The sequence below is a fragment of the Polypterus senegalus genome, chromosome 3 (assembly GCF_016835505.1).
Source record: "Polypterus senegalus isolate Bchr_013 chromosome 3, ASM1683550v1, whole genome shotgun sequence".
Taxonomy (NCBI): domain Eukaryota; kingdom Metazoa; phylum Chordata; class Cladistia; order Polypteriformes; family Polypteridae; genus Polypterus; species Polypterus senegalus.
Window position 1 is genome coordinate 160,950,941 of NC_053156.1, and position 15,971 is coordinate 160,966,911.

Sequence of the window (15,971 nt, forward strand, 5' to 3'; positions counted from 1 at the left end):
CTTGCCAAGATATGGATACACTTTTCTAAGCATCAACAGTACCCAAATTGATATTGAGTTGGTATATGTCAAGATCTCTGACTTGCCAACACCACTGAAGAAGGCCTGTCAAACACTGACTGGCATCTTTGGTGATAGATGCTGTTTGTAATAACATTCTTACTACATTAATGCTAATGCTGGTAAACTATAAATAAAGAACAAAACAAAAAGGAAAATTCATATAGAATGTGTAGCTGCATGTAGAAATCATACTAATGTCTACACTGAAAACCAGAAACAAAGTGTAACGTGAACCTAAAAAGTCACAAACAAATTTAACAAACATAGTAGAGAATAACATACTGTACTTGAGACTATGGAGCGATTCAAAGTACATCACCCGGCAACTTTTTAATTTTATTTAAAGCTATAACAAATTATATTCAGTAATAGACAAATTAAAAGTTTAACAGCAAATGAAGTGAACATTGATACCTTAAACTGCAGCGGAGTTTCCAAAGTGGTGAAATCAGGGTTTGAACCAATTCTTTCCTCTAATGTCTGAAGGAACACTTTCTGAAAATCCAACATTTCTGGAAGGCTACCAAAGAGGGACTCCATCTATAGAAAAGAAACACAGTTAGGAGATTTAGTATGATATTTGTAAAATGGTTAAGAATATACAAAGCAGTGCTAAGATATGTGGAAGCCAGGAAATTGTTTTTACTTAAGTAAAAATGGATTTTCAAAATGGAAGAAAAAAACACCAATTGTTCAGGTAATACATTTAGGTATTAATTTATTTAGTAAGTACAATAACTGGCATCACTTGTACTGAAGTCACTCCAGCTTATGCATACATTGTGTTTATTAAAATCATCATTGATGCACATTTGAGGAAAACATGCAGAGAGCTTGAGAAGCTAATGGGGACAAACACTGCTACAAAATCTAAATAAATAAATCATCATAATACAAAAAGCTAGGCCTTAATTGTAAAGCATCACTTTACAGGGGTAGAGCAGGGGTAGAGTAGTGTTACAGGGTGTCTCCTTATTAATTTTGCTAATTTGCCCTAATGAAAAAAAAAATGTATTAATTATATATATATATATATATATATATATATATATATATATATATATATATATATATATATATATATATATATATATATATATTCAGTCACATCAGAAACGAATGGATTATCAAGTGGTGGTACTGAGATCTCTAAATATTGTTAGAAGTAATTTATTTTATTAAAATGTATGGCATAAAAATTCCTGTAAGTGTGCTTGTATAAAGCACAGGATCATTCAATATACAGAAACCTCACATGCAAAACATGAAAAATTTAGGTGTGATTTTAGAAAATTTGACCCAATGATATGTATATAATCATCAACACTGTAGAGGGCCTCATATGCCTTTTATTTACAGATATGGAAGTGAATAATACAATAAAAAAGTTGAGTTGTTAAATATTTCTGCACTTTTTTTTTTTTTACTGTACGTACCTCATCTTGAGTTAGGAAAATCTCATTCTGTAAAGGTTTTAGGTAGATTTCAAACAGGCAAGTCAAATCCTGAAAAGAGAGTCAAGAATTAGAAATAAAATGATAAATACTGGAGACGCCAGTGAAGTGCACTTCAAGTTACAGTTATCCCCCGTCTATCGCTGAAGTTTTTGTTCCAGACCCATCAGCGATAGGTGAAAATCCGTGATATAGAAAGACCATATAAATAAACATTTTTTTTAATAGTTTAAGCCTTAAATTACCTCTGCCACAAGCTTTAAACACATGTAAACTTATTAAAACACATTTTGTAAACACTTATATGTGGATGTCGGACTAAGGATATGAGTAACATCTCTGTATTATAAAACATTTTAACGTCACGCAAGACAAGGCAGTGAGACAGAAGGACAGCTGCTGTACAGGCTTTTAAATGATCGACGTGCAGAGCGACAAGCAGAACAGGCATCTTGGCAGAAGCAGCACAAAGCCAGTAGCTGATCTGCCCGCTTCTCCTTAGCGTGCCTTCAGTTACCCCCCTTCATAATGTGAGCGAGAGAGACGCAAAGTGGCAGAAGCATAGCGCGCCTCCGAGGGGTTGAGCAAAGCGATCGAGACCAGATAATCTCAGAGAGACACTTTGACGACATGCAAGACTAGACATTACAACCTTAGGAAGCAAAACCCGTGAGATGGTGACTTCTGCATGTCACGCCCTACTTACAAACAATTGAAAACAAGTTCACTGATATCTAATCTAGCAGTTGTTGGAATGCTTTTGGCAGATAAACTTCAGGTGCTTTCAGCTCTTAAAATAATGACAAGCAGAACACTCAGCTTGCCAGCAGCAGCAACCCAGCAGATGATCCGAGCACCACTTCTTAGCGTGTGTTCAGCCTTCAGCCCCCCACTTCAGATTGCTAGCGGCAGAGACGCGAAGTGGCAAAAGGACAGCTGCTGTACAGGCTTTTAAGTGATTGACGCAAAGTTCGACAAGCATAACACACATGCTGACCAGCAGCAGAAGCAAGACAGCAGCTGAACCAATCGCATCTCTTTAGTGTGCGTTCAGACCCCCCCTTCACAGTGCGAGCAGTGTTACGAGTCCCACTAGAAAGAGACCTAACCACACCCGGGGCAGGAAATAAAGGACAAATATTCTTTTTCCAAAAGTTTTAAAGTAAAAATGAAAATAATGCATATGTAACAATTCCCATGAAAATAACAATCTCTTTAAATTGTTTATCCGGTAAACCAAACCTGGGTGTGGTTTAGTGAAATGAGCAGGGGGTGGAGCCCCCTAGTAATAATAATAATACAGTATTAATAAATCTGCGATGTTGTGGGGGCGCGATAGCTGAACTGCGATATAGTGGGGGATCACTATACTTGTCAGGGTTTTTTTTTTTCTTATAAGCTGACTTAACTGAATTGGAGTATGTGAAAACCGGATATCATACCTTTACTAAATATACTTAGAAATCTGCAGTATGCTAGTTTATGCACCCGACAATGTGATTTTATCCCTTTAAATGCATAGGTTTGCTTGACACTTAATAATATTTACTATGAAACATTACAATTGAATGAAAATGTAAAGCATACACAATGATAACAAAAAATCTGTAAGCAATTAGTATTGCCTGGTGTAAAAGTACACCCTAAATTTAATATCTTTGTCATTCTAATACCTACTGAGATTTCTAGAATGTTACACAACATTAGGAGCAGCCACTCAAGTTATGCAAGAAAAGAAAAGAGGGAAGAAATACGTTTTTGAATTATCTTTTTCCTAAACAGTTTTTCATAGTGTCCAAGTTAAAGGCTATGGTTCCAATCTCTGCCTTGTGTTGCCTGGGAATCCCTAAGAAATTACTTAACCTCTCCATGCTTATTATTTGTTAATCTCCCTGGAATGGCAGTCACTATAAAAAGAGTGCTATATATAGTTAGTAACTTAAGACAGACTGAAAAGTATATTAGTGTAACACACTAACTTAAATAAGTTATTTTATGTTAAGTTTGTTAAACTTTTTTTATTATTATTATTTAACTGTGAGGTCCACTTTTCCTTTTAGTAGTCCTTTCTACTAAAGACACCTTTCACAGGCAGCTCGGAGGTGGTATACCATACTTGAAATTATTGCTCATCATATATTTCTTCATTAGTAAAGTTCATGACATTTCCTGAATAAAATGATACATTTGCTTTCTTATCAGTTCATTCGGAATCATCTTTTCCAAGCATCAATCATCAGTGCGAGTCTAAATGCACAATGTGATGTTTTTGTTGTCTCTTATTTCCATACCTTAACATAAGACTTTTCAGTGTCCACCAGCTCCTGTATAACTTTGCTGAGTCGCTCAGTGGCTGACATATGCCTGGTCCATGGCCTTACTGACACATCTGCTGGCTCATTGACTACCTCCATTATACCTGTAGTACCTTCCTGAAAACTCTGATACAGTGCGGCAGCTGTTTCTGCACTCTGCAAAAAAGAACATCCAGAAAAAAACATTTGATAAGTCCTACAAATAATTATGTACGTAGACACACTTTTCTGGAAAGATTTGAGACAAAAACAGTATAAATGTAATAGGTTCATGTACCGAGCAACACAAACATCACTGTAAAAGATGTATGAATACATTTCATTAAACACCCGAATTTTACATTATAAATAGAATTATTTCACTAAAAATATTAAGGTGGAAAATGGTCATGGTGCTGGGCAGTTTTCTTAGCCATGACAATCCCTCACACAGTATCAAGTATGAATGAAAGCCATGCTATTGTCATGCTTTTATTCTGAGCATGATGTTTGACCTCTCAATTCAATACACTTAAGTAGCACCAGGACAACACTAATATGCTTACTGATTAAAGAAAACGGTTGGTAAATTCTACTTAGTTAAAATAATTGGCATGACTTAACTGGATCAGTGTAGCAATGCGCTTAAAAAATATCTACATATCATCTTAGCTAAAAGATCAATAATTGTCAGAAACTTTTTTATTTCGTAGTTAAATTATTTCTAATTATACAACAGGCTACGTCAGCGGGTACAGAATGTGCAAACAAGTTTAAATGTGGATTTGTAAAGTCTTTGTATAGACACATAGCTCCCATTGAAGCCATACTGAATAAACACCCTCACTCGAATGTGTTTGGCAAACAAGCCAACTGAGAATTTCATCAGCTCAGAGGACTGACAGGCCTTCTGACAGCCAGGATGTCTTATCTCTGCTGCCGTCTTGTTCTACCTGGGCTCTGCTACACGTGTAACATTTGCAGTCAGGTTTTCTGTTCAGCCTGTTATTTCTCTTCATTTTTAAAGGCTACACCCAAAGCCCATTTCCCTACTCACAATACTTTATAACCCACTGATGTGTTCAGATAAGCACTATTAACAACTCTAAAGTATAATATACTTATTGGGAAAACAAAAACATGCATAGAGATGGATAACATAGCATATGTTTTGACTTAAATACACTGAATATTGAAAAAACCATGCAAACAACATGACAGAAGTAAACCATATCAAATGTGGCTTTTATAAAAGAACAGGGAAAGATGTTTTTGTGGAAGTCAAAATCATTTTAAGAATGTGAGCGTAGAACTCCACTAAAATAAATTTTAAAGTCACACAGCAAAGAAAAATGTTATTTAATGATGCAGGTTTCGAATCATGGTTCTACGGAAGTATAGAGACAACTAGAATTAGCAGGCACTGTATGACAAACACTTAACATTTGGCAGCAGTTTCTAACTTGCCATTAAATTCATTAACAGACTAGATTTAATTATCAGAATTAAGGAAAACAAACTGAAGTACTCTTACATTTAGTTTCAATCTAGAGTCAAAGCATAATTAACAGGATTTTCATTTTTTATGACCTGTGCAAGGCAATCCAAAATTTCATTCATGGTACAATTTTAATTGAATGTGGCAACAAAATTATGGGGAAAAAACTGGCTTTATTTATATTTGCAAATCAATCTACAAATGGGTATTAGAAAATTTGAATAGTAGCTACAAGATGTCTCGTACCATTTAGGACTTTCTTGGCTATACTGACTTCACCTAAATTCTTATTGGCAATGTGTTTTATGTACTGCTTTGGTCCTGAATATTTACACATTATAATAAATGAAAATATGTCCAGTATATGAACATATTTTAATAATAAATGAAAAATTACATTATTTAACCAGAAATGATGCAAGTGACTATGAAAGGGTGCCATGAAACTACTTGTGCTGTAGCTATGTCTTGACATACACCCACCAGTATATTTTTAACATTTTCTTTTATGTTCCACTTCCATTTGTATGGTACAAGTAGACACAGATATCTAAATCTGATGCATTCTTAGCAATTTAAGTCTCATAACAAAATAGTGTTTTTCATTTGTATATGAACTGATTTTCTCTCTATTGTCCAAAATGAGGATGATACGTGTCACTAGTAATGTTTCTTCTCCCAACGCACAACAGCCGATCCCAGTGACCCCGCTGAGGTCCTTTAACAAGTTAATTCATATGGTGCGCGCCATGGAAAAAACAGCTGCATTTTGGTCTTTCAAGTACCTTCATTAACACAAGACTGAAAATGGACTACAGAGGCACATCTGAGATCATGAAAGTGCCATTCATATTTATACTTGTACTATTCTTTTGGTTTGTTTCCCCATATTTTCCAAACTTAGATGTCCTATTTGCATTCAGAGCAGGACGAGGCAGATATGAATGTACAGTTGTGTGATGATAGTAGCTGATAGAAGACTGTAGCCAAGTAGCTGCCATATCATCATCATCATAGTTTATCCAGCCACTCAAGTGGTGCCCAAGTTGCTGAATTCACTGTATTCTGAGGAGTGCCTTGGGCTAGAAAAAGAGTGCCACAACAGCACATAACGACTTCATAACATCTATGGCAGAAACTACATCGCTAGGAGAATGTCTCTTATTATTTTATCTGTGGCCTCTTTGCATTCAAAATGAGCAAAGAGATAATTGCATCCAAGCTTTTTAAAGGATTTGTTAATTATTGGAATAAAATTACCATATCCAGGAAGATGAACTTCTGATGTGTGGACAGACATGCTAAACTATTGACTGTCTCCTTGAATGTTACTAACTGATTTTCAAATGCTTGCAGTACGGATGTAAAAAGCTTGCTGGTGCTTATTTGTTTTAATAGGTTTATTATGTAGATTGAATAGACCATAAATGCTGACAAATGTAAAGGATCGTGTAACAGTAATGTCTGTTGGTTATATAAAAAGGTTTGTGCAGATTACTGGGAACAAAATGTGTCTTAACTCCTCTGTTGGGGCATAGCTTTGCTCATTTCTTTCGTGGGCTCATCCTTCTCTTATTTTACTCTATATATAAAAAAAAAAAACCCTTGTCTGTCCTTAAGGATAGGCAGTAAATAGCATATCATAAAACCAATGGCAGCATTCCCTGTGTTATAATCAATGATTCTCACTGTGTCATTTCAGGTTTACTGTCACTTGTACAGATTACAATGCCATTTTACTTGCATGTCCAACCAGCTTGCAACATGTCTCCATGCGCAATTACTATTACCAGTGAAGCAATGCATTGAGAAAGGTTTGTTCCTTCCTGCAACAAGATTTTCAAAACACACATGAAATACAGACATTAGACTATTCCTTTTAATTAAAGTATTATTACAAAGACGACAGAAATTTACTAGTGAGCTAAACTGCATGGTCAAAACGACCAGGCACAAGAAACCGAAAGATGCACAGAATCTGAATATTTGAAAATTTTATTAGTGAGCCCAGCACTTTATGCAACACTTTGGATTCTAACGCATATGCATAATGACATCCCACTAGGTGCCACTCTTCACTTCCGACTTACTGCAAAAAAATTAGTTTGCCTACAAATTATGAATTTCTTGCTTTAGTGACTGAAGTGTTATGAAAAAGAAAAGTGCCAAGGATAAGTAGGCATACAGACATGCAACAAAGAGCTTGAACAAAAAATGTCTTGATGCCTTATGTGGTGTAGTTTCACCAGCCGTATTTAAAAGGTCCCTGAGACAGATCACCACCTGTCATGCCAGTGTCTCCTGTGGTCACTAATTTGGTCCTGCCACTCTGTCTGAAAAGAGTGTGGAACAAGTTGCAAATAATTTACATATAGTATGGATTCAGTGATATTGTTATTTATATTTTCATTGTAAAATGTTTTAACAAAACATTCATTCTAGTGCCTCTTATAACAATGTGAATTACTTATAAATGCGAAATACATACAAATACGTTTTGCATAAACATACACCACACGGTTACAAAGAATAATCAGTTCTCAATAGCCTACAAACTACCAATTTAAGAAAAGACATATAGGCATATTTACATTAGTGCATGAGTCTAAGGTGGCAATGCTGAGTCTGCATGCAAATTGTGTTACAAAATTTGGTACTCATGTTCTCCATACAGTATGCATCCATGGATACAGACATGGAGGAGGGAAGCACAGACGGATCTAGAAGAAACTGCTGTGGCAGGGTCAGACTTTAGTCATTCTGTTAATGTTTTCCATTTTCAAATTGGCACGCAACCATGTAATAATATAAACCCTTCATGATACCCACAAAAAAAAAAACTTTTCTAAAACCCATGCACAGATGTTGAAAATGAAACCAAACATGTCTGTCTTCATCTGCATGTTATAGCTATGTGTTTCATTCTTGCCAAAACAGTTCTTGCTTTATGGGTGTTTAGGGCAGTCACTGGTGCACAGCCTGGTTCATTTGTCAGCACAGATGGGGCCACCCACAAGTAAAGAGAGTGCCAGGAGATACTAAAAATTATTAATTGAAAGCAGCTTACATGAGCTCTCATGCAGGTCTGTACAGTACAGACAACATTTGGTAAAGAAACTCCAGGTTTTTACATTAGATAAAATATTCTTTCAGTTATGTTACAGTAAACACATTTTTTTTAAACATGCATTGGATCTTAGGGTGTAGAGCATCTTGTTATTTAATTTCCTAAGCATTCCTTGCAAAAACAGCACCCATTAGAAGTAGTGCAGTGTGTTTGTTTTTCTAGTATTTCTCAAAACTGTCATTATAAATGTAAAACTTTTAAAAATGATACAAGTGATTATTGGAGGTAAATACTGGGAAATGCCATTTGAAGGAAAGAGAAAAAACCATCAGAAAGTGTACATACAGGACATGGTCTCCATAAATCTTTATGGACATGAAGATAGAGGCAGATCTGATATGGTGATTATGACACTGTCACAGTACATTTTCACTTTTTTTGAGTTTGGTAACAAAAACCCTTTGCCATTTCATGGACAACAACATTGTCTGCATTGACTTCCACTGTAGGCATTAGTATCAGCATAAAACTAATCAAACACTTAGCTGCAAAGATTATGTTTACTTTAGGTTTAAAAATAAATTCACAGGCAACACAGTGTATTTTTTTAAAGAACTGCAGCCTAGAGAACAGCTGATGGCATCAGTTACTCAATCTATCAACATGGAACAAACCCTTAACATTTCAATATTGTATTCATTTTAAAATAGACTGGCGAGTATTGTTATCCAATGACATATTATTGAGCAATACAAGAAATATTAAAACTTCATTCCCCAATTAAATTCAACTCATTTTAAGAGATTTGGTGTTTATTAAATCCCACCAGTCCTGTTATCCTCCATGTCTGCCTTTCTGAAATGTAATGTATTTCTGCAATGTACTGTAGTGTAAGTATAGTGTCAAAAATTACATGCATTTCAATAAAATTATTAACAATGTGGATGAGTCCAGGCCCAACAAAATTAGCCAACCCTATTCTTCTAATTTTTTCAAAATAACTTAGAATCGAGTTTTGAAAGTCCCAAAAGTACACTAATTGGTCATTTATTCCATGTGTCAACACTGATACACATATGATTTTGTCATTCTGTGTGTTTAAATTACATACTACTGATGGATATGCTGGAACATCTCTCAACAATGAACTTAAAAGAAAAAATCCCATTATGAGACTTACCAAATTTCACTTGGTCAAAGTGGGAATATGGACATTGGTAAAAAGGCAAGGCTTGAGTCCTTCACAAAGCCCTGTCGTGCACTTTCAAACTGGGTCAGCATACCGGAGTACAGCCCACAATGACTTGAGGGGAAACTACAAACTCCACAAGGAGAACCACCAGGGATGGAACTGAAACTCAGCATGTTGGATGCATAAGGTAGCAACCCTACACACTGTGCCACAGTGTCAACAATTTTTCTAATCTATAAAACTTTAAATGACTTGGGTCCACTTATGGACCCAAGGGCTTATGAAAGCACAGATACCACAATGCACATTATGATCTCAAAACACTGGTCCTCTAATAGTTTCAAGAACAGATAAAACAACTGTGGGTGGTTGAACCTTAAACTGCAAGACTTCAAAGCTGAAGACTCTTTACTTTAGTGTGCTCTGACTAGACAGAGTTTCTGATGAGGTGTTCATATTGTAGCTCTGTATTTCAGGTATTCACACATACTCATCAATAACTGAACTATTTCCAACTGTCAAATGGTTTGTTTTCCTTCTCAGTATTCACAAGATACTTATCCTAACCAATGGAATACGATATCAGATATTGATATTAGTAAACTTCATTTTAATGATAACATCATTTTACATATGTGTGTAAACTGAACCTGTACTCCGCAAATATGAAAATGAAAATACAAAGGTTTTCTTTTGCCCAGTTACAGAATAGAAATTTCTTAATTTGGGCTCTTAATGATAAGCGATTATCCTCAAATGTGAAAAATCTATCAGTGGATAAGAGTTGCCCTTAGGCTGAAATGCATCCTCAGATGTGATTAATGACAGCATTTAATGCATGAGTCAGGCTTGATAGCATGACCTTTGCAGTTTTGACATCCACATTGACTTGGTTCTCAAAGAAGAAACATACTCTGCAATGCACATACTGTAGCTAGAATTTTGTAATCAAGAAGGTGATCTTTAGCCACTATGGAGTCCTCTTTTAGGTTCAGGCTGAAATTTTTTGACCACCCTTTGTGATATCCTTTAGCACAAAGTATTTCATTTTTTCTGCAGCTATTAGTATTGATGAAGTGACAACACATGCTACCTCACATGCATTACCTCTAACTATACATGCCATGTCTTTGTACCTTGTTTTATGATAAATGTACAGCATTGACAGGGCAGCTGTAGGTGAAAGCATTAATATACCTCTAGTGTATGACTGTATCATAAAATACAGACCACTGAAATATATGCATTCTTTGAGTCTAAATTGTGCTTGTATTGAAAGAAAGCAAAAAAGAAAGGGGTAAAGTAGATATATGTATAATACTGATATACATGTAGAATTTATCATATAAAGTAAGTATTAGTCCATTTTTGACATATCCACTTATTCCAAGTTATTCTATAAAATCCTGAAATGCAGTGATCACATCTATAGTCTTAAAAATAGGAGGTGCTGTATCTGCTCTGAGTAACCTCACAGAAAGCCCATGTTTTATCCAATTTTCTAAAGTGGGTGTGTTCACTTTGATACAGATAAAAATGGTGAGCCCCTTACTGTGTAAGATCATCAGCTCTTTCTATTTGACTACTTTCTTTAAGGACTCTAATGAATACCAGATGACTCCATCACTGGAGTGCATTGTACAGTAGAAACATTGGTGCATTGTTTATCGTTATATTTAAAAGGACGATAACTTCCCCTTTGTCTATCAGAATAGACACTCATAATTGACCTTTGATTTCATCAAGGAGTTGTCTATATACTGTACATAATAGAATGTTCCTTATAACTATTAGGTTTCAGGTTATGTTCTTGGCAGGGAGAAAACAGCAAAAAAGAGTTTTGTCTTAATTTGAACATATTCTGGATGCATAGAACTTATTTTTTTAATAAAACAGCTTATTTAATTGAAATGTGTTGTATTGAACACTATCACTCAAGATAAAGAGCAGACTTGTATTGGGGATAACTGAAAGAAGTTTGTGAGAAATAGACTTCTTTTGTGAGAAGTGCATGACTGTTCCGTCTTTACTGTGGAAAAAGTACAAGGCAGAGAAGATGGCAAAGCACCAACTTCATTAATAGTTTGACCCTGGCTCCCTTACGTTATCCACACACTAAACACTAAAAATGTATGAATTGCTATAATCCATGTCTCCTTAATCTCTTAATTGTTTTCCTTGATGGTAGCCTTGAATATATTGAGAACAGCAAATTCTGACTCACTGTGGCCTTCTTTGATCTTTGCTTCGCAGTGCATTACTAAGAGACTAAATAATAGAAGATGAAACTCCTTGAGTAATTTCAGTTTAGTCTGTTTACTTATGCCGTGTGAATTCTTATCCAAGCTTTTAGGAGCTCTCATTATCACTTGTCTTTCAAAGAAGTGATTAATGGACTAACAGATAATTCTGACTTTTATAATATATACTGTAGCTAAAAAGAGAATTTCTGTTTATGGCAAACCCTTTCTTTGTATTGTGACTTTTGTGAATTTCTGCTTGAAAGAAAAACGGGGGTTGGGGGCAAGCTGAAGTATTTAGTTCCCTTGAACGTCATCTTTCTTTGAAGAAGGGATCTGAGTTGCCTTGAAAGCTTGAATATTGTATCTTTTTAGTTAGCCAATAAAATGTTTCATTTTGCTTGACGTCTCACTTGAAAGTCCTCACAGTTTACTGTATGACACAACTGACAAAGTAAGCACAGATGACACAAACAGTGGCAGTTATTTGACCATGATTAAACATAATTAGGTACTAATTGTGAGTCCTTTTTTATCTCACTGTACATAAAAAGCACCCATTGTACGGTCCATAGTGTTTGGTCAATCACAGCTAAACTGAAGATGAAGGAGCATTCTGTTGATGTGAGAAATAGTCATTGAAATGCACAAGGCAGGAAATAGCTAAAAAATATCAAAGAGTTTGAATGTCTTGTTAAGCACTGTTGTGTCCATCTTCAAAAAGTGGAAGATTCATCACAGCACCCAGACTCTTATTAGAACTGGCCGCCCTGCAAAACTAAACACCAGAGCAAGACGTCAGCTAGTGGGAGAGGCTACAAAAAATCCAACCATCACTCTCTTTGTCACTGAATTTTACTGGTAACCTTTGGCATATCCTCCATTTGGGAGAGTGAGTTGAACCCAGTGTGACCTTCTGTGCAATTCAAAATACTGTATGATTACATGTTGGCTTAATATCACTGTACTTTATACGCATAATATTACTACTACTGCTACATATGCTTTTGGTTCATGCTTTCATTTAAGGGTTTTTTTGCAAAATAAGACAATTGGAGCATATAGGCAAGTTAGGTGACTTGCTGTTTGCCACACAGTAGGTAAAAAAAATTGGGACTGAACCAGAAACCACCACCTCCATGAAGTCCTCAAAAATTAAAAAAAATGGAGAAAAAAACTTATAAAATACTGCTGCCTGTTGTGTTCTTGTATTTATGGGTCCACACATGACTCGTGTGGTAATTTCTTCAAAAGCTTTTGCAGTATTCTCACCAGCAGTGTGTGGAGATCACTGTGAAAACACTTGAGCTCCAAGTGCCATCTATTGGACAATGGGGATATAACACTGTTGACTTCTATCATTTGTTTACTTGCAGCAGAAAGTCCTGAACAATAAATGTGAATTATTCTGGGAATTATGTAAATTAAAGCTGTGTCTGCAGTTGACAAAATTCAAGTGTATTTTTGTATGGGGTGGCTTTAGTAGGTTTAAGTCCTGGTGTTTACAGCATGTACAATATTTTCAGTCAATGCGTTTGTTCGTATTAGTAGAGTAGGTGGAAAGAAGGTCAGCTGTGGCACCAGAGAATGGACCAGAGTGAGAATTCTAATCACATGGTGAGTGTCAAGTTCTTGGAGAGCCATAGTTGCTTCAAGTTTTTGCTTCTGTCAGTTCCTAAAATAGATGCCAGTCCTTATTGGTAATAAAACATGTCGTAATTTTGTGGCATTTTTGCTTCTCTCACTCTGCCATTTCATCCAGTTCTGATCTTTTGGACAATAGTAGATTATTATTTCTCAGTCCTCAAATTTCCTTTTTATTTATTGAAACAGTTTATGATAAACACATACTTCTCATATGCAAATAGGAAAATTTAGATAGTGGTTCAGTTGTTATTTGCATCTCATTGCTATCAGCCAGAAGAAAAAAATCTGAATGCTCAAGGGTAAGAGTAAGAGAAGCGATTAAAGGTTCAAAACCTTAATGAGTGTGTGATTTAAAAATTATGATAAATGTACCAATAGCAGCAAAAAAGTGGTTTAATTTGCAAAAAAAAAAAGGCAGGAAAAACACCTGCAACCACCTCCATTACTGCAGGACACTGGGACCTGGGGAACTGGCCTATTAATATCAATCAATTGATAAAAATGTGACTTTATAATATAGAATTGTAAAAGCAAGGTATAGATGTTTACATGCATAAATGCAATTCATCAGATGAAAATGGACAACCCACAAAGATTATGTTGAGTGAGCGATAAAAACACTGTATTTCACAACCCTTTGGCAAGAAGTTAAATTATTAATGGAGTTTTGGATTTTAAACAAAGGCAAAGCTGTTGATGGTATAATGTTTATATGTCAAATAATTGCTAAAATGGTGAGTGAATGGCAGTTAAGTATACTGTAAAGCAGTTTTTCTCTGTTTTGTTGATTTTTGTGACTGCTATAATTTTGGAAAAACACACAAAAGCACTTTGTTGAATGAATGCATGTTGTGTGCATAGTATTATTTAAAAATGATCGGCTGACAGGTTCTTTACTGTCAAAGTCACAACCATACTTGGGACTGTTTTCAAGTAAACATTTGGTAGCATGCCGGTGTTGTTACATCAGATCTCTATTAATTAACTAAGATGGAATTATTTCCAAAAATGTCTATTCTGCTTCCATTGTTTAAATTTGTAACCAGCTGTTTGCTTATAAAAGTCCAGCATTTCTGGCCAAATAACCAGCAGTGAGGTATGTGTTGTGCCAGTGATTTGGTTGTTTGTATTTACACTGTTGGAGTCTTTTACGGTTATTACAGTTTGTGCTCTCTCTAATTGGTAAAGTTTTCAAGCACAGTCCTATAGGTTCACAGATTTTGGTTAACTGAGTTCTCAGATTACTTGCGTCAGTAGTAGATGGTCTTGGACTCAGAGTGGAACAGATTTTTACTTTACTTAGTGAATTGTTGATGTTATTGAAATATGAAATTTAATTGAAAGGTACACAGAGTAGAGTGGATTTGTATCTCTCAGACCTCAACATTGTTTTCTCATTCCTCTGTAAATACTTTGTTAAACCAATTTGTTCATAATAAACACTCACCGTGGGCAAATTGTACTAAATTAGATGTCAACCACTACCCCCACTTCTTAATAATTGTAAAGTGTAAAGAAAATTGTGCAGATTGTTTGGAGTAAAACTGCACTGTTAGCAATTTGAGATTACACTAATAGCTAAGACAAACTGCATTAATTAAATTAGTTTTCAAGTTTTAAGAGCATGGCTTGTAGAATTTGCTTACTTAAAGGTTGTATAGTTACATAGGTGGATTGTGTTCAGCCATAATTCTTTCATTAGTGTCCTACATTAGATGATGAGCAGCACCACCTTTTATACATATGTATATAAAAATATATAGTCCATTTCTTCTTTTATTTGCAGTTTGTATAGTGTACATTCCTTTTTCCTCAATGTTTAAAGTCTAAATTTTGGGTATTGGCCTTGTGCATGTCTGGCGTACTGTATGAGATCTATACAGTATCCCATTTTGATACTTAAAACTACAGTATTTAGAAAACCTGTGTACTTAACATTTTGTTTTCTAGTGCCTGTTCTTAGTCTGTAATATGTATAAAATTTCAAAGATGTATGTTGTTTGTTTTTTGCCTTAAAATGTATTATACCCTTGTTTCTTTTGATACAGCTTTTTTTTTTGTGTAGGCAATGTTCAGCAAAGGTTGTGTGGGTGTGAATGGCAATCATCATTTTTTTTTCCTCCGCAGTACATATTTATTTTCCTGCATGCTCTTTTTCTTGCCTCCTAAATAATTAAAGTGGACAATATAAAATGCAGTCTACCAGTAACAGTCTTTGCCAGGGTTGCTTAATTATGGTCCTGGAGGTCCACAGTGGCTGCAGGTTTTCACTTTAACCAGTTTCTTAAGTAGTATTTACTAATAAAGCAGTATTTTTGGGGCATAGCTAACTTGCTTGCTACAATTCAGAACCTTTCATTTCCTATTTTAGTTTTAAATAGCTGCATTCAAATTTAAATTGTTGCCTGTTTTCTTAACTAGCCATCTATTAATAATGAAATGCAAAAGACAAAGGAACCACCAGTTCTCCAGCTAACATGCTTCCTTTGAAACCTGTGTATATACATCATGAAGTA

General features: G+C 35.2%; 1 protein-coding gene across 6 annotated transcripts in view; it reads right to left on the reverse strand.

Moving 5' to 3' along the window:
• Window positions 1-15,971, reverse strand: part of LOC120525664 (T-lymphoma invasion and metastasis-inducing protein 2-like) — a 314,032-nt gene that overhangs the window by 20,121 nt on the left and 277,940 nt on the right. For all 6 annotated transcript variants that reach the window (XM_039748157.1, XM_039748156.1, XM_039748158.1 and 3 more), the window contains 3 exons: window positions 3,809-3,988; window positions 1,500-1,568; window positions 478-603 (listed from right to left, as the gene is read on the reverse strand). In XM_039748157.1, the coding sequence (XP_039604091.1) occupies window positions 478-603; window positions 1,500-1,568; window positions 3,809-3,988 (375 nt within the window). The remainder of the gene's footprint in view (window positions 1-477; window positions 604-1,499; window positions 1,569-3,808; window positions 3,989-15,971) is intronic.